Here is a 27,765-nt window from a genome sequence, read left to right on the forward strand (position 1 = left end):
AGAATTACTTCGTATTTGGCTGTTCTAATTACTATAAAGCCGACTAGGGTCTGGAGGAAACAAATGCCAGACTTCAATAGGGAATCAGTGATTTGCTTTAAGGTCCATTTTTGCCATTTATTAATTCTGTGATCTGAGGCAAATAACCCTCTCTCCCACTTTCCCATTGCTGTGTCTCCATCTGCAAAGGAGAAAAGAGCCAGATTTGATGACCAACTTTTGCTTTCACTTTTGAAATTCTGTCATTTAACCAGCCTACTGTGGGAAATTGGCCCCATTCTCTGAAACCTGGGATCTTTGTGGTTTCTAGTACAGAAATCTTATATATTGCTATTTGTGTAATCACCTAAGTGAAGCAGATACCCTACAGATTTACATTAACAATAGCCTGATTATTTTTGTTGCTTTGTTAAAATTAAAAAGGATGAAACGAGAAAAAAAAAATCTACTAGTGAGCTCCATAATTTATCCACCAAGATATTTTGATTTGAATAATGCATTTAAGTACCCAAAACACAATCATACCCAGGGTAACATGTTATATATAAGGTAATAGTTGAGAAGAAAATCAGGAAATACGAATTTGTTACTGCAAGCAATTTTAATACAAAAGTGTGTCTTGTTTTTAAACAGTTCATTGGTAGAGCTTCAGTTTCTGCCTCAATTAAAACCAATTGAGATAATCACACAGCAACATGGTCGGAGCTGAAGAACAGCAGCTAAAAAACAGGAGCCCCAGATAGCCCCTCTTCATGGTCACTTGGTCAGTTGTCTTTATTACTCACAAAAAAAGACGGAAGCAAACGGGACTTGTTAACAGGTGTGCTGGTGAACTCCTTTAAAGGACGAGCAAGTGTTTATGTCCATATTTTCAGAATAGGCTCGTGGAATTCATTCCTCAGTTTGTGGGAAGTTGATCAACCATTTAAATAAATAGCAAAAATGCAGATAAACAAATCTGTAATTCACAGTGCCACCAAGGAGTCTCCCCTTGCCAAGGGCTGGGTCCTGGTGAGCACAGGAGTTATTGGTGGCAGGGCTGGATAGGAAGTTACAAACCAGGACTCTTAAAAACCCCAATGTTCTGACGTCTTCTCAACAGTCATTTACCCCTGAATTCTAGCAGCTATTTGTCCTTTAAACACCCAGTACTGAGACAGTATTTAAAGTATTGCAATGAACTCCTTTTGCTGATCATGTGCAAACATTACCTAGAGGAGGTTCTCTCTCTTCAGCTAAAATCACACAGCATTAAAAACATTGGAAAAAGCAATTAGAAGTGCCCTCCCCTCAGTTCTTGCTAGTTGAGGTGTCTGTGATTTACAAAAAAAGAGTTCCTTAAACACTGCAGGATTCTTATTATTTTTTTTAATATAATTTATCTTGCTGAGACAGCAAGTCGAGTTTATAAAGAAGATGCATTTAGGAATAATCCTAAAAGATAAAGCAGGTTTACAACCCTGCACCGCGCAGAAACCCTATTTAGAGGCTTTTTTTTTTTTTAATACACATTCTCATCTTGACCTTCTCATTTGTTTTTTTTTTTTTTCTCCAAATATTTCATTTCTGGGCCCCATCCATTACAGGGTTACCAGGAGGCAAATTTTATCTACATAAATATTCACATGAAAATAGTAACTTACAAAAAGAAAAAAAAATAAGGCAGCTTCATAACACAATTATTCTTTTACACTTTTAACAATATAACTTCTCCTGTTCAGAATAAATATACACCCAATGTACGGAGCAGGCTTCAAAGTGGATAGAGGCTTGGGGGTGCGTGTACAGTGTTATCGCTTGGGACCCGGAGTCCTGGGGGAGGCAGTGGTGGTCTTCTTAGACATGGTCGGGATTTTGGAAGGCTTGTTTAGCCCTCTCCTGGAGTTGCCCTGGCCCCCTGCGGCACTGCTCTCCGAAGTGTCTGAACAAGCAGACTGTGTCTCTAAAAGGTCAAAGTCAGAGGCATCGCTTCCTCGCCGGCTACTGGCCCGACTCCCGGCCCGACTCCCGGCCTGACTCCCAGGTCGACTGGCTGACTTTTTAGGGTCTGGAATTCGAGAATAAAGCAGCAGACTTAATAGAGACAACATGGCGGGGCAGCAAGAACAAGTGATCAGAGGTCAGGGATCTGATTCTAATACCACCCGATACGCTGTGTGGCCCTGGGCAAATCAGAGCCTTTCTGGACCACTTGTATCTCATCTACACAGCAGTGGCTTGAAACCTTTCCTGCCTCTGTGAGAAGCTTGCCTCCTGAGGATTAGAAGCTTCGTTCAGCAGCTCAGTGACCTCTTGTGCCCACAGAATGGTGCCAAGCAGGGCTGCTCAGTCACCTGGGCACAGAGAGAGCCTGCTAGAGGGAGTAGGGGTCGAGGACAGGCAAAAAGAGTGCCAGAAAGGAGGCTAATTCCTAGGCTCCCATGAGGAACATCAACGGGTGAACAGATGTGATCTTCCCCTGACTTTCTCTCAGCTTGCCAGCAGCTATGATAAATAGAGTGTGTTGCAAAAATTACTAGCAAACTGCCAGTCCCAACATTGAGGAAGGCCCACTTCAGGAAGCCCCTCCTGCCTTTTACATTCTCTCAAATGTGATCATTTCTGATCAAGAACAGGGGGCCTGGCTTTAGCCGTGGAAGTATCTACTCTTAGAAGTCATGGCTGCAGTTAGTAGCTATAGCAGCAGGAGGGAAAGAAAGAACAGCAGAAAGTCTACGGGTCTCTCTGGACATCACACCTACGTGCTGCTCTCCTTATTTGCTCTGTGAAGAGCAGGGAAGTATTGCCCAGAGGCTGTAGTTCCCCAATTCTCAGCCTGGCCAAGCCCCCTCCTCTTCACCCCAACGCGCATGCACATGCGATGGGGGCAGGTACTTACCTGCCCGATTCGTTTTGGCACCTGTGGAGGCTGGGGAAGAGCTATTGCTAGTATCACCAGCAAGGGATGTTCGACTAGAGTGAAAAGTTGGTGTTGGTCGTTTCAATTTGCTGCCTGTTGATGGAATAACCTTAAAAAAAAAAAAAGTTTAAAAAGGTCATATTTACTAGGTATAATTTTTGAAATTCAATTTTAAAAGGTCTACTTAAGCCTCCTTATATCTAATCGATTGAAAAGCAAATTAAAAGTCCAGGAAAACAAAGATGTATTTTGAAAGTGTCCTAGGTCACATATTTTAATAATTTTACCCCGTAAGAGGCTTATGTTCCAATTTAAAATTTCACATTGTCTTCTAAACTTCTAACTAGAAATTTACTGACAAATTCTATGTTACTGACAAATCTACAAGAAATGGAAAAAAAAAATCCCAATAATCCCAAGTGTCAAAGTGATGGGGTTAAAAATTTGAAAGATGGGTTTCTAGCCCTAAATATTTAGTATGGAGATGCAAAGATCACTCCAACCTCTCTTACTAGATGCATGTAGGAACTTCAGTCAAGCCAAGATTTTTCCGTCTGTTTTCCTCCCTGGAAAAAATGCAGATAACCACACTCCCTCTGTTCAGCCCACCGGGAACCCTGGCCTCCTTCTCCCTGTTCCCCCCATCCTGTATCTTATCTGCACAGCCCACTCCCTTCTTTCCTTCAGGCCACGTCGCTGGAGTGGCCTATCAGAGAGGTCCTGCCTTAGTACTCAAGTACTACCTCATCTTCTCCTCTGCTTCAGGTTTTGGCACAGCAAGTGTCAGCACCCGACAGAGGGCAGCTACCCTCGTTCTGAGGTCTTGCCTGCTCAAGTGTAAGCTCTGTAAGAACAGGGACTTTGTTTTGTTCGCTGTCCCATCCTCAGCACCTAAGGGAGTGTCTGGCACAGAGGAGGGGCTCAATAAAAACTTGCTGAATGAATAAATCCTGTGTAGAAGCACTTCCTAATGGAAAAATTATTTCCGAATGGAAGGAGATACATGTTATTACTGCTACCGGGAAGAGCAACATTTCCCTTTTGAGTGTATTTTATTTTTAAATAGTAGCAGACTTAATTTGGAGAAAGAATATTTTAAGTCTGTTCTAAATACCCATATCCCAAGATGCTGTTCTAATCTTCTTTTGATATCAATTGTGTAAACTGTTTTCCAGGACCTTTAAGATGTTCATACAAATGCAAAGAGTAAAGCAACCTATTTCACTGTGTTTCCTGTACTTCTTTAATTTAGAAAGGAAAAGCAGAAGCGGCAGAAAGTGATTAACATTCACGCACAAAGCCTCCCGGCCCACACTGGAGGAAGAGCACCAGTTTCAGAAGCTACCGCTTGTGAGTGCTGCCGCCAGGAGGACCACAGCCCCAAGACCCTGGGCCGGGAGTCCATGTCAGGGCACAGCCTGTGCAACACCCACAGGCAAGGAAAGATGAAACCTCGAAATGAACAAAACAAAAGATAAAGCAAAAAGGCTGGTCTATTAGAATCCTGTGAGTGTTTTGTACTTCATAATTAAAACATTTAAAATTTTGGAACTTTTGAGACTTTAATGAAACTTGAGCCATTAAAGAAGAAGAAGAGCAAGATAAGCAGGTTGAATCTTGGGGTTTTGGTGGAAGTGGGTCCCCAGATCATGTTCTAAACCAGACAGATTTCTGAACTGGAGGTTTAGCTTGAAGCGGATGAATCCCAAAGCAGCAGCCCATTCACACGCATTGGCTTCCTACATTTCCCGATTTCTCGGGCTGAAGCTTTGCATGATTGAAGGCAATGCTATCTTTTGAGGCACAAGAATCAGTATGTCCCAGCTGGAGCTAGAATGCATATTTTCAGACAAGCCACTGGCCCATGTTTTGTGTCTGAAACACTGCTCTTCCAAAAATGTTTTGGGGCATCTTAATGGCTGCATCCAACATGCTTAACTGCCAGGGAGTGTATCTGGATCAAGGCTTCAGACACCTGAGTGACTAGGCCAAGAAATTCAGAAGTTAAAATCGGAGCCTCAGAGCAATGTCCACTGATACTGGGCTTGGCTGAAGTAGGCAGCACCCATGCCTCAGACCAATCTGGCGATACCAACTACCCTGGGGATGTGGCTCAGGGCAGGGGACGCCAGCCACTCTTCTGTTCTAAGCAAAGATAGAACACTGCTGAACATGCACCACAGTTGAATTTCAAGTGTTCATAACTCGTCTGTGTATCTCATGTTTGGAGACTCCAAGAGGCCCGAATTTTAGAAATATCCATAAACAACAGATCACCAGGAATGACCACTGTTTATCACCCTGGAAAACACATTGTTTTAAAGACTGTCAGCAAGTTGTTAAACAATACGGTTTTAGGCATCTCTTATTCATCTCCAATTTTGGTGAGCCCGAGTTAGAAACCCCTGAAAAACACTTGGCTAGACGAATCAGCTGTGAGAGCAAGCACCAGAGATGGAAAAAGAGCATGGACTCGTGTCAGGAAGAGTAGCTGATCAAGGTCCGGGCATTAGCGAGGGCCTCGTCTTGACTGTGCCCTTAGTCAGCAAAACCATACTCTACCTCGGGGCTGGGCAGCTGGAAGTCAGGATAATGGCTGTCCCTGACAGGGGTGCCCGCTTTACTGTTTACCAACCAGGGTTTGTCATAACAGCGAGAGGACTGAAGTGGAGTCTGTGAAACGGAAATCCAAAGGGAAGGATGGGAACAATTGAAAATGGAACAGAAAGGAAGCAAATTGGGAACACGAAAAAATAAATAGAAGACACTGAATTTTAAAGAAACAGAAAACAAAACAAAACGTGCATCAGTTCAACAGGATACAAGGGACCAGGCAGAAAGGCAACAGCATTCCTCATAAGTAACTCATCAAAATCAACAAAGTATATCCATTAGCTTCAGCTGCACAGATAACGCCTGGATTTCCAAAATTAGTAAACTCTGGATGTAAAATAGTGGAAAAAAAGGGTTTCTGACTTAATGACCTGAGTTCATATTTTAATAAATGTCTTAAAGGTCCTGTTTTCTAATGGGGCCTAGAAAGGCTGGTCTAAGTAAAGCTTGGTCTGTAGGTCCTCACGTTCCTCTCCTCGCTGGAGGTGTTCAGAGGCTACGCTCAACAACAACCATCTGAAAATACGGGAATGAGGAAGAAGGCCACGAAGAGAGGTCGGTGCGTACCTTGGTTCCACTGGCTGGGGTGGCTGGAGACGACGGCATGGACGTACAGCTGTGATTGCTCTGACTAGCACTGGAGCTGGAGCGGGTAGGGGAAGCAGCCCGGGAAGATGGTTTGGACCTTCGACCCCGCGATCGGAAAGGAGTCATTCCCTGGGATGCTCCCTCAGGTAGGATGAATTTCTCTCTAAGTTCAATGTTGGTTCTACCTCGTGCTAAACAGGAACAAACACACAACATGCAATGTCAGTTAATCTTAAAAAAAAAAGTGTATCTTCGATGGTCACACAGCTGCTTGACCCCATGATAACAGCTGGATAGGCTACAGGTTTAGTGCCATCTGTGGATTCTGTTGAAGTCGAGGTAAATTCATGATGTCAGTCTGTCATGACTCTTATCCATGGCTGACAAGGAACTCATTGGCCCCTTGGTTTGCCACGATAAAGAACTTTATATACAGAATGCCCTCCCACCATCCACTGGGGTAAGCACACCGTAACCAGTCACAGAAAGCCGATGCAGCAGTGCACAAACTTCTGACCGTAAATCAAAACCCCTCTTTTCTCTCTCATAGTACATGTGTACTTTTTGCTCAGGTTTTGCAGGATACATGGTAACTAATTAGTGGAGAAAAACAGATCACCAGAATCAACATTATCCAGACTCTTCTTTCTATTTGAGTTCAGTTCATAATAATCCTAAGGGAAGGGGTCCAGGAGCTCAGTATAGTCAAAAGATCAGAATAAAATCATTGAGAAGTAAACATGTGGGAGGAGAGAGAGAAAGATCAAGACCATGCACAAACCTTGCCAGTGAGAAATGGTTAAGTCAAAAACTGAAAGCAACAAGATGCTGAAGGGACAATGGAAAGTGGGAGGAACGTAGGGGTGGAAGCAATCTGGAAACTGCTCTGAAGGCAATAGGTGTTGTCCCATGGCTTTCTGGAGCTGGGAGACCAGAACTTAAAATCTGGATTTGGTCAGAAGATTCTAAGGATGGCCAGCATAAATGTTATATGTGAAAGACACTACAAATTTAAAAGAAACCATTCCTCTGGAATATGTCCTTAGATTACCTCTCACCAAAAGGTGTTCTTCTGCAATAAGTTCCTACCTCCTCATCCATCCTACACTGTTTACTTTTTAGACCATGCTAGATAGACCTGAACACGCAGGATTGCTGGTGAAACTTGGGAAAAGGGAATCATTATATACAAAATGTTTGTCATCCTTTTCTATGTAAGATTTTTCTTACTCTGGAGAAGAACCACGACTTCAGCAGGTCTGGGGTTTCTGTGCCCACCCCCGCTTCTGCCCAACCCTGCATGTCCTCAAGGGAGCTAGCTGAGTACTCTTGGTAGACTCAGATTTTAAATCAGGTTGCACAGGTGTCTATCCAAGCAGTGTTGTTCCAAATTCCTAAATCAAATTCTTCTCAGTATACTATGCTGACATAACATACCCAAGGATCAGGTTAAAAGGGCTGATGTGGATATCACAACCTGAGTGACAATCCAGGGTCAGCTACCAACCAGGTCTTCCTGCTCTGGGCCTCAGTTTCCTCAGGCTGATCCCAAATAGTCTGTGAATGCTAAGCTGTTTCCTTCCTTCTCAGGCCCCAACAGAATGCACCCCTTAAGGCTCATTCCTTGGCCCTGGATTCTCTACTCATCCAGTTTCTGGACGTCAGTGCTTTCTTCTGTGTCTACACTAATGATACTCCAAGAGAATTTCCTTCAGCCCTAACACAGGTACTTTCAATAATACTTTCTGTCACTAGTAACTGTGGATTCAGGACTTACGTGTTGTGTTTGCTAACGTGCCCAGGATAACAGTGGGCACACAGGAAAAGCGCTAAGTTAACAGTGATGAATGGAAATCATGGCTCAGCTGAGAACTGCCTGTGACCCTGAGCCATACAAAACTTCAGACATGTGGTTTAAACCTAGTAAACATTTAACAGTTTACCTCTGCACCAACTCTCCCAAACAACAACAGAGTGATACAAGAGGAAGACTCTGAAATGCCATCTCAGATGAGGGCCATGGCATTTAAAATGACATACTGACATCACGTTCCCCAAGCACCGCACCATTTATAGTGTGATCACGTGCGGTAGGGCACCTGTCAGTCATAGACAAAGGAACTAAAGCACTCACAGAGGCGGAGGTTGAGGTCGAGGAGAACTGAGTACGGGCTGGGACTGGAAGTGACAGCTCCCACCTGGGCTCTCTATCCCAGCCCCAGCTCTTCTTAGTCTCACCTACACTACCGGTTCTCTGCCCGTTCCCCACCCTACTCAGGCTCTCATCCCCACTACACTACCTAAATCACTCTGGCAAGTTCTTACTGGTAACTTTGAACTGTACAAAGGTTGAAATATATGGAAAAATACAAAGAGTAAAAATTCCTTAATCTGACAACCTAAGGGACATACGATGCTGTGACAAACTACTTGTAAAAGGTTTTTATGCAGTGGATCCCTGGGTGGCTCAGCGGTTTAGCACCTGCCTTTGGCCCAGGGCACGATCCTGGAGTCCTGGGATCGAGTCCCACATTGGGCTCCCGGCATGGAGCCTGCTTCTCCCTCCTCCTGTGTCTCTGCCCCTCAATCTCTCTCTCTATCATAAATAAATAAATCTTAAAAGAAAAAAGGTTTTTATGCATATCAGCGATGATTTCCTTAAAATAAATTTCTGTAAGTGGATTTTCTGGGAAAAAAGGATGCACACAAGATGTCTGATATTTATCAACTGATCCCCCAAATTTTATACCAATGAACAGTGTCCAAAATAACGTAGGAGTATACTGAATTTACTTCACTTTTGTTAATGCTCTCTGTATTATTAAGAGTATGTGGGGGATCCCTGGGTGGCGCAGCGGTTTAGCGCCTGCCTTTGGGCCAGGGCGCGATCCTGGAGACCCGGGATCGAATCCCACATCGGGCTCCCAGTGCATGGAGCCTGCTTCTCCCTCTGCCTGTGTCTCTGCCTCTCTCTCTCTCTCTGTGTGTGTGTGTGACTAATAAATAAATAGAAATTAAAAAAAAAAAAAAAGAGTATGTGTGCACATACTTATATGTACAGGTAAAAATCTAGTGATTTGACAAGTAAATATACCTCTCTGCTGCTGTAATTTGCACATGGGGGGATAACTGTTCTCTTCTTGAAACACTCTCTTCCCTGGACTCCCAGGACACCTGGTTTTCTGCTTCTCCTCCTTCCGGCCCATTCTTAGACATTGATGTTCCTCTGTCTGCAGTCCTGTTCTTTTAGACTTTGAACCATGTGGTGATACGTTCACCCACCTGACTTCATTGCTGTCATACAGTCATGCCTGATTCCAAATGTATCCCCCCTGCAGACCCGTGCCTGCATGTCAGAATCTTATAACCAACGACTGATTAGACATGATCAGAGCCAGAAACTGGGAAATCAACACAGGTCCCTTCCTCCCGATGACAGGAGTTCTAGAGTTAGAGTTTTTTCTACTGATTGTATCTTCTAAAGCTTCTCGAACCCTCAGTGTATTTCTACACCCCCTGTACTCCCTTACCCTTATGTGATTCATGGAGCATCTCCTCCACCCTGGATGGCTGTAATAGGCTTCTAACTGGTCTCATTTCTCATCCCATCCCCAAAAATGGAATTTTTTTTTTAAGATTTTATTTATTTATTCATGAGAGACATAGAGAGGCAGAGACACAGGCAAAGGGAAAAGCAGGCTCCATGCAGGGAGCCCGATGTGGGCCTCAATCCTGGGACTCCAGGATCATGCCCTGGGCCGAAGGCAGGTGCCAAACCGCTGAGCCACCCAGGGATCCCCCAAAATGGAATTTCTAAATAAAAACCTGAGAACTCTGAATGGCTCCAAATCCTGCCATCGTTTTCCACTTTTTATAGCAGTTTCCCAAACTAAGGTTTCTGAGGGGGTTCCTACATAAAGAGTTCTTTTTGTAGGAACACTTTCCCCTTTTGGGAGAGCCCCAATGCAATCAGCATTTTGTAAGCTCTGGGACATCCTACAGTAAAGAAACCTGCTTAGTTTTAACCCAGTGTCTTCCAAAAACATTTGGCCATGATTTTTTGAGGATCACATCTTAGAGGCCAGGCTCTGAAGGCAACCATTTGTTTTTCAACACCAGAGGCCACCATTTTCTAAGGGACTCAGGTTGGCCACAGTGATGTTGGCTGGAACAGGACACCTAGTTACAACTGAGTTTCTAAGCCACTGTTTAATGGGCACAGAGTTTCAATTTTATAAGATGAAAAGAGCTCTGTGGATGTGTGACGGTAGCACAACCACTTAACTGAACACTTCAAAATGGTTAAGATGGTAACTTTTATGTGTATTTTACAATAAGAAAAAAGAAAAAGAATCAGTTCTCAGCCAGATAGATAGTCTTTCAAATCTTCACAAATGGAAGTTTTCTAGATCTTCACTAATTTGTCTAACGCTCAAAATATATCTTCACGTATTTCTAGATCTTCACTAATTTGTCTAACGCTCAAAAACTACGCTCAGGTAAAGGTAGACCTATTCCTTAGGCATTATTTTCATCAACATCCAAAACATCATGATCTCCTTTGCCATGGATGGATTCATAAACTGAAATCTCCAATTTTGGCAGTGTCATGAACCTACTGAGTTGAATATTTTCACTTTACGCATGTGGCTAGAGCAATGTGCAGTTTGAGCTACCTCTCACCTTTTTAAATAGCCATGTGGAAGGAGGCAACAAATGATCGTGCACATCAGATTATACTGTCATCGATTATGTTCTCTATGGTCCAGAGAGCCAAGGAAATGCAATATAAACGAATACAGAATCTACCCCAAGTGGTGCTTCTAGAAGCCACATGAATCCTCTCAGAATCCTAGATAGCTTCAGGGAACCTTTCTTTTTGTGATGTTCACGCCCTCCCCAGTCACTTCTTACCTCTGCCCTAGCTCTTAAAGGTTCAACTCCTAGCACAACTTACTTGATTAGAAATACTCATCCTGTCACTGGTAGAGGTATGATATCTAAGACTGCTGGGAAGTACTGGACTTTGCCATTAGAGCAATCAAGAGGATTGCTGAGTGCTAGGAGGGCACAGAGGCAAGCCTTACCTTGTTTGCTCCCAGGGCTGCCGAAAAGGCTACTATGTTCCATAGAAAGTAGGTTACTAGATGGCCCTCCCAAACTTTCTGGGGGTTCCAGTTTTAAGCTTTTAACATAAGGACAAAGCAAGCAGTGTTCCCCTTGGCCATCAGCATAAAGTTACTGTAAATAGAGCAAGTACAGCAGGCAGCAAACAGGCATCCAGATTCCAAAATGTCACATGCAGTATCTCTTCTGTTTATTTGTTTAGTCCAATCATACAGGACAGAAAAAAATAAAACCTTACTAATAAATTTGCAAAGGAATAATGTTGTTTTACTGAGTTATGGTTAAAATCTTATCTATTGCTCCTGCTTCTGATGTAAAACAGTAGAAGACTTTTATATCAAGGAAATTAGTTTGCAATATAGTAACTTCTAAAACTGATTAAACCCTTTCAAGTTTTGATCAGAACAGGTGCTTTTAAAATTTACTATTATAAACTAATGAAAATTACTCTTGTGTACTGGAGTAAATGCAGAATGACATTCAAAATAGAAGCTATTCATGGGCATATCTGAATTCATATGTGAACCACACCCTTTAGCTCTAAACACTTCAAAATAGGACTATAAATCACTTCCAAAGAAGTTATATAACTGTACTGTAAACATTTCTGCTAGGTTTATAAATATGCCTTACCAACTTAATTATGGTGGCTGAACCAGCGGTCCACACACAGAAAGGGGTGTGGCACATATGTCAGCCTCGGAGACACACAGCACCTTGATCAGGAGCACATACTTTAGAGCCACACTGTCTTGGATTGGAATCCTATCTCTGCTATTTATGAGTTGTCTTAGGTAGGTAGTTGAACTTTTCTATACTTTATCTCCTATTCTGTAAAATGGAGGCAATGACAGAATCTATACCTCGCAGAAGTGTAAATGTGTTCTTATTCATAAATTGCTTGTAACAGCCTGTGACGCCTAAAAAGCTATCTAAGTATTTGTTAAATACATAGAAACTCTGACGAATTCCACCGGTATGGTTCCAACAGAAGTGTTCTATGCTGTCACCTTGTAATAGTCAGAAAAGCTATGGCCTGGCTATTTCAAAGCATTCATAAAGGCAGCAGATCCCACAGAGCCAAGAGGTGCTACAGGTGAAGAAGCAAAGCCATTCTCAACGGGCTGGGGTGTGGGTAAGGGGGACAAAGCTTAAAAGCCAACCTATGGGAGACTGACTGGAAATCGAAGAGCTGGAATCAGAGCGCTTTATTTTACTCCCAGGATGGTGAACTAGAATAAAAAAAAAAAATAAAGAAACACAAAGAGACAGCAGGAAACGCAGAAACTGGTCAAGAAAGACAAACTGGCAGACAGTGGAGGAACCTCCTATGAACCCACATGCAGCTTGGCTAACAGGAAAAAGGAAAGGACGCAGTTGAAGAGGATTTAGCCACCAGAACTTGACCACCTTGCCTTGCAGCAGCCCTCACATACCTGTAGCTGTAGTTGCCAGTCTTCATATTCAATTCCCTCTCTTCTTCTGCCTTTGGGCTGGCATGCCTGCCCTTTCATGTTTAGCACCATCTTGCTTCGGTGATCAACTATCTTAGAAGTGTCTGGGCTCACTGCTAGATATTCTTTATCCCCTCTCCCAGCCAAGGGAGATTCCCCCCCACCGTCCTTCCCTGCATGGGACGGGCCCAACACCCTCCCGAGTTTCTGACATAGGAGTTACAGGCAGAGGGACACTGTGTTCCTGGAGCACACTAACCAGGAACCGCAAAGACTTCATTAGGCTCCTTTCCAGGCTACTGTTAACTGAACACCTTTCAACCTGAAACATCTGAAGACACCAATACATCCTAACTCTTGTTACTATATCCCTCTAAACCTGTCTCCCTCTACAGCATCAAGCCCTCCTGCTTTCTCTTCCTGGTTGACTCAGGCACCCCCAAGTTCCAATCTGTGCTGGCAGAGCACTATCTAGGCAGCTTAACACAATAAAACCCAAACGGAGCCACTACTGACACTTTGTGAAAGCATGAAAGGTCAGTGGCAAGGGCGCAATTCATGCTCAGGAAGGTTCCTTACCTCGGCAGGGGTCATTTTTCACTAAAAATTCATCCAGGGCCATCCATCCTCCACCAACTCGGACCATCACGGTGCTGCGCAGGATGCGGACCAGCCGCAGCTGCTGGGAGTCCCCGAACTGTGGGTCCAAGGGAGAGTGATGAGCAAGTGTGCCTTAAAGCAGGCCAAGGCCTTCTTCCCAGAGCAGACTGTATTCAGACAAGACAAATGACAATCTGACAGTTTGGGAAGAATTTTAACTCCCCAACTTATACATTTTTTCAAAAAAGAATTTAAAATATGTAAAAGCTGGGATATTGAGGTAAAGACCAGTGTCAATAGTCTTTCCACTGGGACAAAATTAACTTTTGGTGGTCACGCCCCTGCCCCTGCACCAAAGTGGGGAGGGCAGAGGACAAATGTTAGCTCACCTTAATTCTTTTAAATATTCTGCCCAAATTAAAACCTAGTAGTACAATTGTTACATTAGCTTTCATAAAAGGTAGATGTGAACTTCTGAATACAGTGTGCTCAAAAGGTAAATGGAGAACAGCAAATACTATTTCAAGTCTTAAACCCTTGCAAGCATCATTATTATTATTAAAAGCTTAGAAGGAAATTTGATTTTCCACACAAGGTTTTCAGAAATAAGCCCTTGATATTCTCTAATTGTGATGTCACCAAGCAGAAAAGTTTCTTCAGCTGAACAAATGACTATGGCATTTAGACTAAAATTTAGTTGAAAAAATTAAAATTTAATCTACAATGCTGATTATAAATAGTATTCAACAATCATTTTGGGATATTAAGACAAGCATGACTTTCTGATATTTATTTTTTCCTTTTTCCTTAACATCCCTACTTCTCAGCCCTGTTCACATCTGGAGTTTCCTATTGCATAAATTACCCTCTCCCTAAAATAAGGTCAAGAGGCAACAAAAGGGAATCATGTGGAGATCCCAGAACACAAAATCAAACATTTGGTTGGAAAAGTAGCATCCCTAAAATTATTTAATTCAAGGAGAAAATTGCAGTTGGGGAGAGGAGTAAAGGGACTTATTAGTTCATTAAGATTTCTAAAGTTATAAAGGAGAACCATAACTTTGAAACAAGGCACAAAAATTGAAAATGCCAGAAAAGATATTTAAGAAGGACATATAACCAACCTCCCTCAAAATTAGTGTGTCTATGGTTAATTCTCTGTATTACCCTGCATTGGCTCAAGTGCACTATTTATATAGGCAGCAAGGTGACTGAAAATAACACCAGCCCCCTCCCCCAATCCTTTACTTAGAAAATGAAAATAGTCTTACATCTCTTATCTCCCACTGTTGTTAAGATTTTATAGAGGGTGACCACAGCAACAGCATGGTGTAGTATAAAAAGCACTGGAGTGGGTGCCCAGAGATGAGAGGGAATAAACGTCCTGTCCCGGGAAGGAAGCTGCCCCTTTGGCCCCTGAGGGCCCCTCCAAGAACAGTGACGGCCTTAGTCACTAGCCAGGGTTCTCTCTGGATCAGTGAGAAGAGGGAGGAAATAAGGGCCTCTACATCCTCCCCAGTGCATCAGGCCACGACTCCAAGAAGTACTTTACCCTTATGTTACTGTGTCCTGTAGTTTATGTCAGCTTTTAGGATTACCCCACTTAACTCATTCTTTTTTTCTCCTTCACTTCTTACGAAGGCTCTTTCTGAAGGATTCTAACTTGTTTCTGCTATAGGGAAAAGGAGGTGTAAGCCAAGCCAGCAGCCAGAGTGACGAATGGGAGAAGGGGCCACGGCAGCTCTAACTAATACCAGGGAGGGACTGTGCAAATCTGACAGAGGTGGGCCATCAGTGAGGCACTGACCCCAGAAGTGTCTTGGGGGACCAGGGACTTTGGTTTCCTTCTCTTAACTGGAAATTCCCTTATGGTGACCTGGGCTCTGACACTAGTGTCAGCATGGGCGCCTTCAGGTCTCAGGTGCCTCGTGCACAAAATGGACTTCATGATTCTGTTCCAACACTGGAACTAACTCGTCTGGCCCTCTGCCAGTCAGTGGAGTGGCGGACGAGGATGCAGGTGCCACTTCAGAGGACCCCTGGGCCCCACATGCAGTTATTAGGAAACAGGCACAGCTTTGAGGTATGCCTTGGCATACTGATGCAATGATATTTTAAACCAGTCTGGCTGTTCTTGTCTTTTGTCTTTTTCTATCCTCTGTTCTGCCCACTGGCCCAGAATGTTACTAGAGTGAAGGATTATTGCAGTGCCTGGAACTTAACATTGATTGAGGACCTCAAATCAACTGTTAGTGTTTCTGATTTCACATCCCAAGACAGACTTTACCCATGCAACTTCCTTCCATTTGAAGACACAGGACCCCAGAGCCCTCAAAAAGATCTATTAGGTTAGAATTACCAAGTGGAGTCAAAAGCATTCAATCTCTTCTTGCAAGTCTAATTTGATCCCTTAGATTTTTGGCTGGCTGGACATAATCAGCAAACTTCAGGCTATGACCAAATCATGATTATTACGCTGTGGTTCTCAGGCACCTTATAATTATAAAATATGATATAAATAAATACATGAGGTATTTGAACAGATTGAGTACTTAAGTACCCCACAAGACTTTTTGATTTCGTGTATGCTATAGAATTCATGTTAACTGTCAAAAGACTCGTGTATAAATCAGAACTGTGCTGTCGGTATTCTGACTTCTAGCACAGAAGTAACAGACCAGGTTCTTTTTAGAAGTGGGATGGATTGATACCATAACTTCAAAGTCCCCCAAAGGGAGACTGTCTTCAGCCAATCTAAGTTCAAATAGAAAATTTCATCTTTTTAAAAACACATACACACTCTTCTATCCTGCTGCTGCTGCTGTGACAGCTTTACAAGATTAGCTCTGTTAGCAGTTTCTCCACTTGGTAAGACAACCAGATGTGACCCAGGCATGCTTCAGATTGTGTCCTCTCCCCACAGCAAAGAACAGGCAGCATGAGCTACACAGACCATTTCCACCAAGAAGGATATTGCAAGGCACACTGTACCTGATTGCCGAGGAAGAACTACAAACAAAAAGAGTAAAGGACGAAGGAAATGGAAGAAAAAAAAAAAAAGAGAACATTTTGTCAAATTAACACTAAGGAATGAAAATCATGCAATGACGTTACCAGTCTTCAAGCATATTCTTCGAGAGCTCCTGCCACAGGGGCGTGGTTTTACAAATTAATAAGACCTAACTCTTCCACTCTACTGATTGCTTTTGTTAATTCATTTCTCTCACAATTTAAAAAAAAACACACACACAAACAAGAAAATAAAAAGCAACAAGCAAGCACAAGATTGCTTAGTTTTATTAACTAAATGCCCTGGGCTGGATCCAAGGCAGACTCACCCAAACTCCTCAGCTATGAGCAGCCCAGGGTGGTTTTGGTGTACTTTGAAGACATTTTGATGTACTAATGGAACCTGGATTTTCCTGTTTCTAACTTGTACAACTTCCTTGTACAATCTGAGCCCCCTTTACCAATCCTAGGTTTTCCTTAGGACTTTAGAGAATCCAGATACACTGCTGAATATTTTTTGAAGTGCTGTTTCAGATTCCTTCTATGCCTTAACCTTAGTCCTAAAAGAAGCTAAAACACAGCATAATTCGTGGTTGAATTATGTCCATAGCATAGCTTTCCAGGGAAGACTATTGAGCCTGGTGTCCCCTTGGTGCATCTGGTGCATGTTGGCTGTTTTGTAGCTCAGCTCAGAGCAGACAGGGTATCCCTTGGGACCTTGACAGAGTTCCTCCAGCCCTCTCTGCCCTGGGAGCCAGCCACTCAGGCTCACAATGACCAGCACTCTGGGGGGTATGGGTTCGTTTTCAGATAATTGGCACAGTTGTCACCATTTCCCTTAAGACTTTGGTCAGCAAAAGAGAGGACTTTGAAATGTCTCCAATATTGGAACTCAAGGACAAGCTACTACTAGCTAAATATGGCACTATTTTTCAGATGGAACTATGCAGGGCACTAAGCTTAGCCTAACAGGACACCTGACATTTGGAATCTACAGACATGAGGGCCAGAGAGTGACTACATCTTAAGTTCCACTGGCTCTGGTCTGCTCCTCCAAGCACTGGTAGTGGGAAGGTGGGATCATCTGGTCTTCTGTGTATCAGGTTGCTTTCACCTGTAAGGGCCACATAGGAAGAACCACCACCACCACCACCACAAAGGACCGGTTTTCTCTTCCTTACCCGGTATTTATTCTCTCCAATCTGCTCCACCTGAAACCTTTTTGCACATTTGCACTGAGCCACTTGTCTTGTGACCTATTGGTTGTAAACAACAAAAAAGAAAAGTGTGAAGGATAAAACAAGATTTTCTCTTCAGAGAAACAAAGATTTTTATATGTAAGCAGAAAGCTATTCATTACATCTCTTTGAAGTATATTAGGCTTTTGATATGTGCATTTATTCTTTACTCCAAATTAATACATTACACATTTACTTCCAAGTTCCTTCAGAGAAATGTGCTATTATGCATCAAAATAAAATCAAATAAAGCAAATTATGAATAGAATTATAAATTTCAACCCAGGAACCTTTGCGTCTCCAGAAGTCAGTCTGGGGTGTTCCCGGCCATACCCAAGACATACCCTGCTAATCTCTCCCTATACAGGATCAACAGATCCTGGGATCTCCGAGTGTTACTAATGAATTTGCTATTTTCAAGGTGATGGGTGCAATTTCCAGTGTGAAAAAGTCCTTAACTAGGCAGAAAGCTTGGTTGGTACACACACCAACTCAAGCAGTACTTCACATTTTACCCCTTAAATGCTGATGTGGGATGCCCAGGATTGAGAGAAGAGTCCTTTCTAAGTAACATGGTGCCTATGAACCAGGATGAGCGTGGTTTGTGAACTCTGGAGGAACCTTATAGATGTGACTCATTTGAGTAAGAAGTCATCTAGACAGAGAGAGCTCAACAGTCAGAGATCTTCTGCGGTGTCATCCTCCAAGTAGGGATCCCCAAATGGGACTCCAGATAATACTCTTCTAACAGATAAGTCATAGTGCTGATATGGCCACTATGCCCAACCACTACAGCCAAAAGTATGCTCAAAAAACAGTAATTTCAAAAAACAAAACAAAACAAAACAAAACAGTAATTTCCCATACCTCATCTTCAATTTTATCTGCGTCGGTTGTTGGGCGATAAGCATCCTTGTTGGGATGGAGAGCAGCCACGAATTCATAGTAATCAATGTAGCCATCTCCATCTCGGTCAAAAATGTCAGCCACAGCAGTCATCTCCAACTTGGTGGTAGGGAATTCTGGAGAAAAGTAATTGTATTTGGAACATTAAAGGGCTTACTTGGGTTGTTGGAGGGTATACAAAAATTTCTTGAAAGTAGAAATATTTATATCTTGCTTTTTTTCTGAAAAGTAATACATGCCTGTTTAGAAGATGTAATGTTATAAAGATTTTTTTTTTTTTTAATACCCAAAGATACAGTACCTAAAGACCACTCACTGTTAAGTTTTTTGGTGTTTTTGCTTTAGACTCCCTCCTTCCCCATGCAATTAAAAAATAAATAAATAAATAAATAAATAAATAAATAAATAAATAAATAAAACAGTATTTCAGATATACCAAAAGATGTAAAATTACAACTACCCATAGACCTACCATCCACCCTAAGCATGTACTTATCCACTCTATCGCTGGATACTTCGATGATTTCAGAATAGTGACAATGTGGAGTGGTTGCAGTTTTCCCTATGTTTAGATAATTGCCTTAACAATTAAGGTTAAAGGTTCTTAACAAACTGCTTCCCAAAGGAATTGTGAATATCTACAGCAGCCTGGGTGATTTATTAAAATGTAGATCAGATCTCTCAGGTAGTCTCCTACTGTCCCACTGCCTCTAGAATAAGAGGTCAGATATGCTAACTCTCCCAGGCCCTGCCAGACTGGCTACTGCTGATCCTTCCAACTTCACCTCTCACCACTCCCCCAGGTCATGATGCCCCCAACCATCTTCAATTCCTAGAACATGCCCGTGCCCACCTAAGTGCTTTGTACCTGCTATTCCCTTGGCCTCTAACTCTTCCCTCAAATATCAGCTCTGCAGACAGGCCTTCCCTGGCCACTCATGTAAAGCAGCACAGCTGAGATGTGCTTTGTGATCCTGGCAATTCACTTAACTACTTTATGCCTCAATTATTTTTCCTGCTAAAAATAAATGAGATCGTGTATTTTTTAAGCTGCTATACAGATGTCAGAAACTATTATGAAAACTTTATTTTTTTTTTAAACATTTTACTTAGAACCTCATCATTCATAAAGTTTGGTTCCTTAATCTTTTTTTTTTTTTAATATTTTTTAAATTTTTTTATTTATTTATGGTAGAGAGAGAGAGAAAGAGAGAGAGAGAGGCAGAGACACAGGCAGAGGGAGAAGCAGGCTCCATGCACCGGGAGCCCGATGTGGGACTCGATCCCGGGTCTCCAGGATTGCGCCCTGGGCCGAAGGCAGGCGCCAAACCGCTGCGCCACCCAGGGATCGCCTTGGTTCCTTAATCTATACTTCAAACATGTTTTACTTGCCAAAGACCTGTTTTGTTTCTTAATTCCCAGCAAAATGAGGTTCTTCTTTCCATCAAAATGATGGACCAATTTTAGTAATAAGCAGTTACATTACTTCTCCTTTAAGACTATTGCTTTGGGGGATCCCTGGGTGGCTCAAAGGTTTCGCGCCTGCCTTTGGCCCAGGGCACGATCCTGGAGTCCCGGGATCGAGTCCCGCATTGGGCTCCTGGCATGGAGCCTGCTTCTCCCTCTGCCTGTGTCTCTGCCTCTCTCTCTCTCTATCATAAATAAATAAAAAATAAATCCTAAAAAAAAAGAAAAGACTATTGCTTTGATTTCAGAAAGATTATTTAACCAGAGTATCATGGGCTTCCACCAAGTGCAAGGAATCTAGGTGTGATCCATGTTTGGAACTATGAGTGAACTCACTGGATGCCAGAATGCCATCAATAAACTCCTGACGTGTTATCTTCCCATCCTGGTCCTTGTCAATTCGCCGGAAGAAATCCATCACCCGAGATTTTTTGTGATTCATCCATCGCATATACTTTTTCCTCCAGACATCAAAGTCAAAGTTGGCAAATTCCTTCAACTAGACAGAAATTGTAGGTGTCAACAAGACTTATTGTTTTGGCCCTCAAGTGTGCCCAGAGCATACCAAAACTTTCAGACATTCAGTAAAGCCATGCAGGCCTTCTGGAGGGCACCAACAATGATATCCATGTGTTGCCTCTTTGGTGAAGGCACAATCTGGATCCTTCACTTAAAGCCATGATTATTTACATGAGCTGTGGTGTAATGAAGCAGTGAGAGAAACAGTAACTGAATGACCACCATGGAAAATACGGAGCACGCAGAACAAGAATGGATAGAGCCAGCCTTGCTTTCCCTTTGCACTTTTTCAAAGGACCACCTTCTTAGACGTAAGGGAATGGATTCTATCCCAGAAGAGAAGTCCTGAGCACTCCTCACTGATGTGATTTTGAAAAGAACTATGATCACACAGGCCTGTGTTGGAAGACTCATGTTTTCCATCATTTTCTGAGATGAGATAACTTGAGTTCTGGCTGGAAGCATTAAGGATCCAACCCTGCACGCAAGCATGTTTCTTTGGAATGGCACCAGAGGGGGCAAAGTGCCCATCTGACTTGCATGTGAAGTATGTGATTCTGGCAGACAACAGCAGGCCTGTGCAGTGGGCAAGGCGATGTTTAGCCGCTTGGACTATGTTAGTGAGAGAGACTCAGGATGACTGAGATAGCATAGCAGTTTTCCCCCTGGTCTTTCAAACTCCAAAGTTGGAAGGAATAGGGAAAAAAAAGAAAAAGCCAAAACCCCAAAATGCTTAAAACTCAACTGACCTACAGAGATAACAACAAAAAACACAGAACACTCACTTCCGGGCATAGCTGCTTTGATACGCACAAATAAAAAAATATAAATGGTATTAGAGGTTTGTTTTAGAAACTAGGAAGGGTAGTACTACATTTTTTAGGTTGGTTAATGATACTTCAAAGTAGAATTTGATTTCATTCTTAGTAAAAACTAGTGGAATACCAAGGCCATAAATATTACATAATTGTGTAGCTTATTATCTTTACATAGAGGGCCCAATAATGGCCATTACTATGATTAGCTATGTGCTTGGGAGGTAACTTTGCCAAGTCATGCTCTGGACTTTTGACCACAGCCAGGTGCTAAGGAGGGTCGGGTCACAGGCCAGACCCTCAAATACACTGGCTGGTTGTCTGCTTGCTTTCCACAACTAGGTGCTATGGCCTAACCTGTTGTAAATGGTCTCCTTGCCCTTGTGCTTTTCTCCTAGGGGGCCTGAGGGATAGAGTACTGGCTCACCCTGGTCTGTTTCTACTTCTAGAGAAGTAGGTCAAGACGCACAGGTCATAATAAGAGGGCCTCACCTCTTCGAGTCGATCCAAGGCGTCATTCAGCTTCCGCTGTCGCTCCAGTGCTAAGAGCCACACCTGCTGCCAGCGGGCAGACAGCTGGTTGATCCGTGGGTTTTTTGCTTCGGACTGTGAAAGGATTGGCATAGGAGGTGGCGTGGGCTGACTCAAGGACTTCCCTAAAAAGAAAAATAACTACGAGATTAGAAAAGCTGGTTTTGTCACTTCACAAAGAGAAAGTGCCATATGTGTTAACTCAGGACACCTTTAAAATGGTATCCAAGCAGTAAATGTGAAAAGAAACATGGGATGTGATAATATTTAGGTATTCAGCATACTAATGTCAAAATACTGCTCCTCCTCCCAGCCAACTGGTATTCATCTCTTATCTTCAATTCATTTTGTCCTTAGCGAACTGAGGAAATGTCAACTCAACCAGAACAGCAATGGCTCTACAAGAGCTGATTTATGTCATAATTAAATTAGTGCAAACCAAATGTAAACAGCTAGCTGATGACCAAAACAATAGAAAGGCCACTGCAAAACAATCTGCTTGACCACTTCAAAATTTTATGCAATCCCAAGAAAATGGAATATAGTTTTACTATGTGTCCGTGTAATAAAAGTGAGTTTCAAAAAAATATTTTAGTTCAAATCCAATATAGTTTTTGAAAACTGAAAAGAAGGTTTTTGTTTTGAAGTAGGGTCCACAACCAACACGGGGCTTGAATTTACAACTCTGAGATTAAGGGCTGCAAGCTCTACCGACTGAGCCAGCCAGGCACCCCCAAAAGAAGTTTTTTGACAGGGATTTGGAAAGTGCTCATCTTCAAATAACAGGAATGAAACACCCGAACACAGGAGGCTAGAAACATACTGCTGCCACTGCGAGATTTCTCGATGAAAGGTGTGTGAGCAGGCTCTATATTTTTCCTTTTGTATGTCTTCGTGACCCGGTCTACGTCAGGCTGTTTGCGAGTCATCTCCTCCATAAATGTCTGCCAAACACAAACAACAGGGAACAGAGTTAAGTGTTTTCTTGGACTAAGCATCAGGCAACTTCTTACAAAGCCCAAGCTCATGACAGAACAGATGCCTTTGAACACTGTCTCACACCTTTTAAGAAAAACAGTTAAGCAAAAAAAAAAAAAAAAAAAAGAAAAACAGTTAAGCAAGGCACTTCATCAGGTGCTAGAAACCTGAAGGGATCAAACAGGGCTTCTGATTCCAAGGAGCTCACAGCTGAGTGAGGAAAACCAGGAAGTCAGTGCAATGAATGCCACCCAGGATTCCAAAGGCAGACGAGGGTTCCAAGGACAGCTGCCTGGAGACTGGGGCCTGAGTGGAGTAGTGAGGGAGGAAGAACTGGACAAAGACTGGGTGGAAGGCAGTCCCAGGAGAAGGCATGGCACAGAGATCCAGGGAGCTTGACAGTGTAGTGAGCTAGGGCTCTGGGGATAGCTGGCCGAGCCCAAGATGCAATTCGAAGAGCAGCAGGAGGGGTAGGTAGGAGAAAGATCCATTAAGGCTTTGTGTTAGGCTAAGGTATTGGGATTTTATTTGGAGAGCAATGGTGGGCAACTGAACGATTTTGATCCAGAGAAGAGACCTGATAAGATCCTTATTTTAGAGCTATGGTTCTGGCTTCAGTGTAGAAGGAAGAACATAGTGGGGGATGAGTCAGGAAACCACTGCTGTAACTGAGGCAAAACATGGGGAAGGCCTGAGCCAGGGCAGGAGAGACAGAACCAAGAGGTATTCTGGAAATAGGACAGCTAGAACCCGGAGGTTGGTTAGACATAGGGGGCATAGGAAAGGCAGGCATCCCAGATGCATCACACATTCCAGGCAGCAGGCCTGGAAGAGAGGGTGGGGTCGGCACAGATAAAGTGGAGTTTCTGTGCTGCCTCTGATTTGCCATAGGTCTAGACTTCAGGGAGACAGTACTACTGAAAGAGATGTGAAAATTTTGGATTCTAGGTGGTGGCTGAAGCTGTTGGACTAGGTAAGACGTCAGCACTGTGAGAAGAGGGTCAAGAATGCAATTTCAGGGATGCCTGGGTGGCTCAGCGGTTGAGTGGCTGCCTTTGGCTCAGGTCCTGATCCCAGGATCCTTGGATCGAGTCCCACATCGGGCTCCCTGCGAGTCCCACGTTACTGTCTCTGTGTGTCTTTCATGAATAAATAAAATTAAAAAAAAAAAAAAAAAGAATGCAATTTCAGCAAACACAACACTAACAAGTGGAGAGAGGAAGAGGAATCAGCTAAGACTGAGAAGGAACAATCAGAGAGGTGGGAGAAAAACAAGACAAAAGGACAGAAGTCAAAAGAAGAGTTTTCAGAAGGAAGAGGCAACTCTGTTACATGTCAAATAAGACAAAGACTGGAAGCATGGGCTGGATTTAGCCAGTGGGATGTGACTGGGACAGTATTAGTGGTCTGATGGGGATGGGAGCCAAACCACAGGGGCCTGGGGAGGGAGTGGGAAACAAGGAGAAAAGACGGGGGGGGGGGGGGGGTGCGGGGACGGACAACAGGCTTGTTTGAAAGAAGAGGAAGGGAACACAGAGTGGAAAGGACATGTCTAGAAGACCTGGAAGAGCGAGCAAACAAAATGGGAGAGCTTGAAGACACAGGAAACGAGGGGATCACAGAAAGGAGAGGGGTGGCCTTGAATAAGAAGATAATTTCTCAGTCAGGAGAGAAGGTGTCAATGCAGGCAACCTCGACTGGAAGTACAGGGGGTTCTCAATGGTGAGGCTGATTATTTACAGTCACTAAAGACTGTACGCCTGCAGTATAACTAAGCAAGATCCATGCTGCATTCAGTGTAATGATCATGGTTAAAAACCATCTTTGAAAAAAAAAAGCCATCTCTGCTTCCAAAGGATACATTATGGAGACAGCTCAACTGAGCTTTCCTTCATTCTGTTTAGTTTGATGTGCTGTCTCGGCCCATCTCTGGGCTCATGCAAGAGATCTTTCTGCACCCAGGTGTGAAACCTTGGCTCAGAGGAATAGGATGTGGCAGGCAGACTTCCAAGATGGCCCACAGGATTCCCACTCCTGGTGTCCATGCTCTGTATAATCCCTTCCCTTGAGGGTGGGTCACACCCGTGGAAAGAAGGGGAGACTCACTCCCTTGATTGTATTTTACCATATAAGATCTGAGCTAACTGGAAAGCCTCTCCTGCTGGTGCTGAAGACTGACGTTGCCACACTGTGAGTGTACTGGGTGGCTGAGACCTGAGGTGGCCTCTAGGAGCTAACAGACTCCTGGGTGATGGCCAGCAAGAAAACAGAGCCCCAGGTCCCACAACCACAAGGAGTCAGATTCTCCCAACAACCTGAGGGAGCCTGGGTGAGATCTGCAGCACCTTGATTTTGGCCCAGTAAGACTCTAAGGGGGAGAAGCCAGCTGACTTGTGCCCAGACTCCTGCCCCACGAAAACAGCTTGTTTTCAGCTGCTAAGTCTGTGTGCATAAACATAAGCAGCCATTAAAAAACAAAAATACACAGGGCAAAGGAAACGGGCTCCAGAGCCACGCAGGGAACACCTGCAGCCACACGACACAGCTAGGCTACCTGATGCTCGGCAATAAGGGCTTTCACTCGGTCAATGTTCTGAGGGATCGGCTCCTGGTCCCGCTGAATGAGGGTGGTCTCAGCCCACTGGATCCATGCCAGAAGTTCTTCCAAGAGCTCAGCATTAGCCACCAGTTCTGACAGGGCTGTTTCGAGACGCTGCTGGTGCTGCTGAGCCCAGGTCAGGACCTGGGGAGAGAGAAACCATCGCCTCTCTCAGTTGAGCACCTCCTTTGTCTCCAAAGTCCATTTTGTCGTCTGATCCTACTAATGGCCTTTAGGAGGAAGACCACTCAAGAGGCCTCACTTTTACTCCAGTGACAGAGCTGAAATCAGCACCCCCTGGAGGCAAATCTAGAACGTACAGCCTATTAAACACAGGACTTCTCTGGAAGGAGGGAAAAATATAGAACTGAGTCGGCTGGACTTTATCAATTACCACTGTGCTTTATCAATTACCATAGTGCTAGCACTATGCCAGCACTATTCTTCCAGACTGCAGCTCATTGCCAAGAAAACAGTCATTACTAAAACACTACCTTAACTCTTAATGAGACATTCACAGTGAGTGAGATTCCTTATCTGGGGTGTGGGGGGAACAGGGGCGGTGGGTGGAGAAAGCTCAGTAGCATTTTCTTCCTATAAACTCACTGTATGGGGTGTGTGCCACCTTCCTCTCAAACCGGGAACTCACCTCCTCAAAGCGAGCCCGGATGATGGTGATCCAGTGCTTGATGGTGGTGATGCAATCGGGGTGGCAGACAGCCAGGATGGCCTCTCCCATTGCTACCGCTGTGCTAACATCCGCTCGCTTTTCTTCCACTTTCTTCATGAACTCCTAAACAAAAAAGGTTTGAAAACAAAAACTGAGGAAACCTACTCAGCAGCACTGTTAGTTTACACTGTGGGGAGGGGGGAATGGAGAAGATTTCTATGTATTTTTTTTCCTCTGTGTGTGTTCACACAGGCCCCTACAAGCCTGCATCCTGGTGTCTCTGGTACTTTCTTTCCAGCTCTAAAAGATGTCAGAAGTATAGGGTTACACAAAATGGACTGTTTCTGCTACAGATGACAAGGATGAGGGACACAGAGGGGCACTCCCTTTCCAGGCTGGGCATGATCCTCGTCCTAATATCTGGGTTCATTTCTCTCTTTAAGAAATCCTGTTTTAATTCACTTCCATGTGAATAAACAAACAATATTGTCTTGGACAAATGACAACTATAAAATACTTAAAATATTTAAAAAATACCAGCAAGAGAATACCAAATGACAAAATCAAGATTAAAATCTCTTGGTGGCTAACACAAAAATTAAAAAAGGAAATATTTCCCATCTTATTAGGACAGATTGTGGTCTCAGATACTGAATCCTATGCTGCAGCTTGGTAGGAGGCTCAGGGTCTGAAGCTGGTAACATAAGGAAAGCCAAACCAAGCCGTGTGCGGGTGATGGTTCTAGAGTCCACATTGTTCTTTATATGATACCATGCTGTTTCACTTGTTTACAACCAACATGCGTTACTTTTGGAAAAAGTAGGAATGACTCTCATTCTTGCTAAACCAGTAAAAGCTGGGCCCATTCCAGTTCCAGTCTTTTACATATAAGGTTGGAAATTCCCAAGCAAAAGCTGCTCTCCTTTAGAGCTGGGCAGACAGCCCTCACCCTGTGGTGGCATGGGTCACTGCACGCTGGGGCTGGATTACCTTATGGGTGTCAATGAGAGACTGTAAGGCCTCCGTGTCATCGGGAAGTGCTCCCCGAAAGCGGAGCGTTTGCTCTGCTTCAGAGAGCCACTCCAATAGCATGTGGACGGTGTCCCGAAACTCTTCCGCCTGCAAGAACCAAGCAGAGCAGATTGAACCTCTCTGCAGCCAAGGCCTTGAGCACTGGGGTGCACCACGGAAAGGGCTGCACCTGAACTCAGTGCATCACAAGTGCTGATGATCCTATCAAGGCCCCATAAAAGTTCTCTTTCACTTGTGGACGTTTGAAAACCAATTGAATTCAGTTTTTTCTCTAATACAAATGAACATTAAAATCTTGTAGAACTTTCTGAATATCAATGTTTGACCTTATGTTCATTTTGAGACTGGTTGGAACTGATCCTGATAAAGAAACAAGAATGAATCTGCTCAGATCCTCCCCCACAGGTTGCCCCCACAAAAGTCTCTGACCTGTTTTAAGGCCTGCTCCAGTCGGCTTTGTTTGGAGACAGAGAGTTTACACACAGTGTCCCAGCGAGTGCTCAGTTCCTGGAGCTGTCCTTTCACCCACGTGGTGTCATCACGACTGTTCTCAATCAGCTCTCGGCCTGACCGCTTCAGTACCTGAACGGTGCCTGTTCGCTTTCCCAGTTCCTTCTGGAAAACCTAGAACAGAAAAACAGAGAAATTAGTTTGCTGAGAAATGTTCTGAACCAGGAAGCAAAACTCGAGAGAAAAGTCATCGCTTAGTTGCGCTCTCCT

The 27,765-nt window shown here is 43.6% G+C and overlaps 1 protein-coding gene across 28 annotated transcripts in view; it reads right to left on the reverse strand.

Moving 5' to 3' along the window:
• Positions 1–582: 582 nt before the first annotated feature.
• Positions 583–27,765, reverse strand: part of MACF1 (microtubule actin crosslinking factor 1) — a 337,622-nt gene continuing 310,439 nt past the window's right edge. For 11 of the 28 annotated variants that reach the window (XM_072723761.1, XM_072723759.1, XM_072723760.1 and 8 more), the window contains 17 exons: positions 27,475–27,669; positions 27,004–27,132; positions 25,993–26,136; positions 25,299–25,487; positions 22,590–22,710; positions 21,728–21,891; positions 21,206–21,217; positions 20,238–20,400; positions 18,396–18,550; positions 17,472–17,546; positions 16,273–16,290; positions 13,261–13,378; positions 12,391–12,459; positions 6,080–6,291; positions 5,462–5,572; positions 2,879–3,008; positions 583–2,047 (listed from right to left, as the gene is read on the reverse strand). In XM_072723761.1, coding sequence (XP_072579862.1) covers positions 1,791–2,047; positions 2,879–3,008; positions 5,462–5,572; positions 6,080–6,291; positions 12,391–12,459; positions 13,261–13,378; positions 16,273–16,290; positions 17,472–17,546; positions 18,396–18,550; positions 20,238–20,400; positions 21,206–21,217; positions 21,728–21,891; positions 22,590–22,710; positions 25,299–25,487; positions 25,993–26,136; positions 27,004–27,132; positions 27,475–27,669 — 2,262 coding nt within the window. In that variant the 3' untranslated portion in view covers positions 583–1,790. The remainder of the gene's footprint in view (positions 2,048–2,878; positions 3,009–5,461; positions 5,573–6,079; positions 6,292–12,390; positions 12,460–13,260; positions 13,379–16,272; positions 16,291–17,471; positions 17,547–18,395; positions 18,551–20,237; positions 20,401–21,205; positions 21,218–21,727; positions 21,892–22,589; positions 22,711–25,298; positions 25,488–25,992; positions 26,137–27,003; positions 27,133–27,474; positions 27,670–27,765) is intronic. The other 17 variants (XM_072723763.1, XM_072723743.1, XM_072723771.1 and 14 more) reach the window with 12 other exon arrangements.

The sequence above is a fragment of the Vulpes vulpes genome, chromosome 10, assembly GCF_048418805.1.
Source record: "Vulpes vulpes isolate BD-2025 chromosome 10, VulVul3, whole genome shotgun sequence".
NCBI lineage: Eukaryota > Metazoa > Chordata > Mammalia > Carnivora > Canidae > Vulpes > Vulpes vulpes.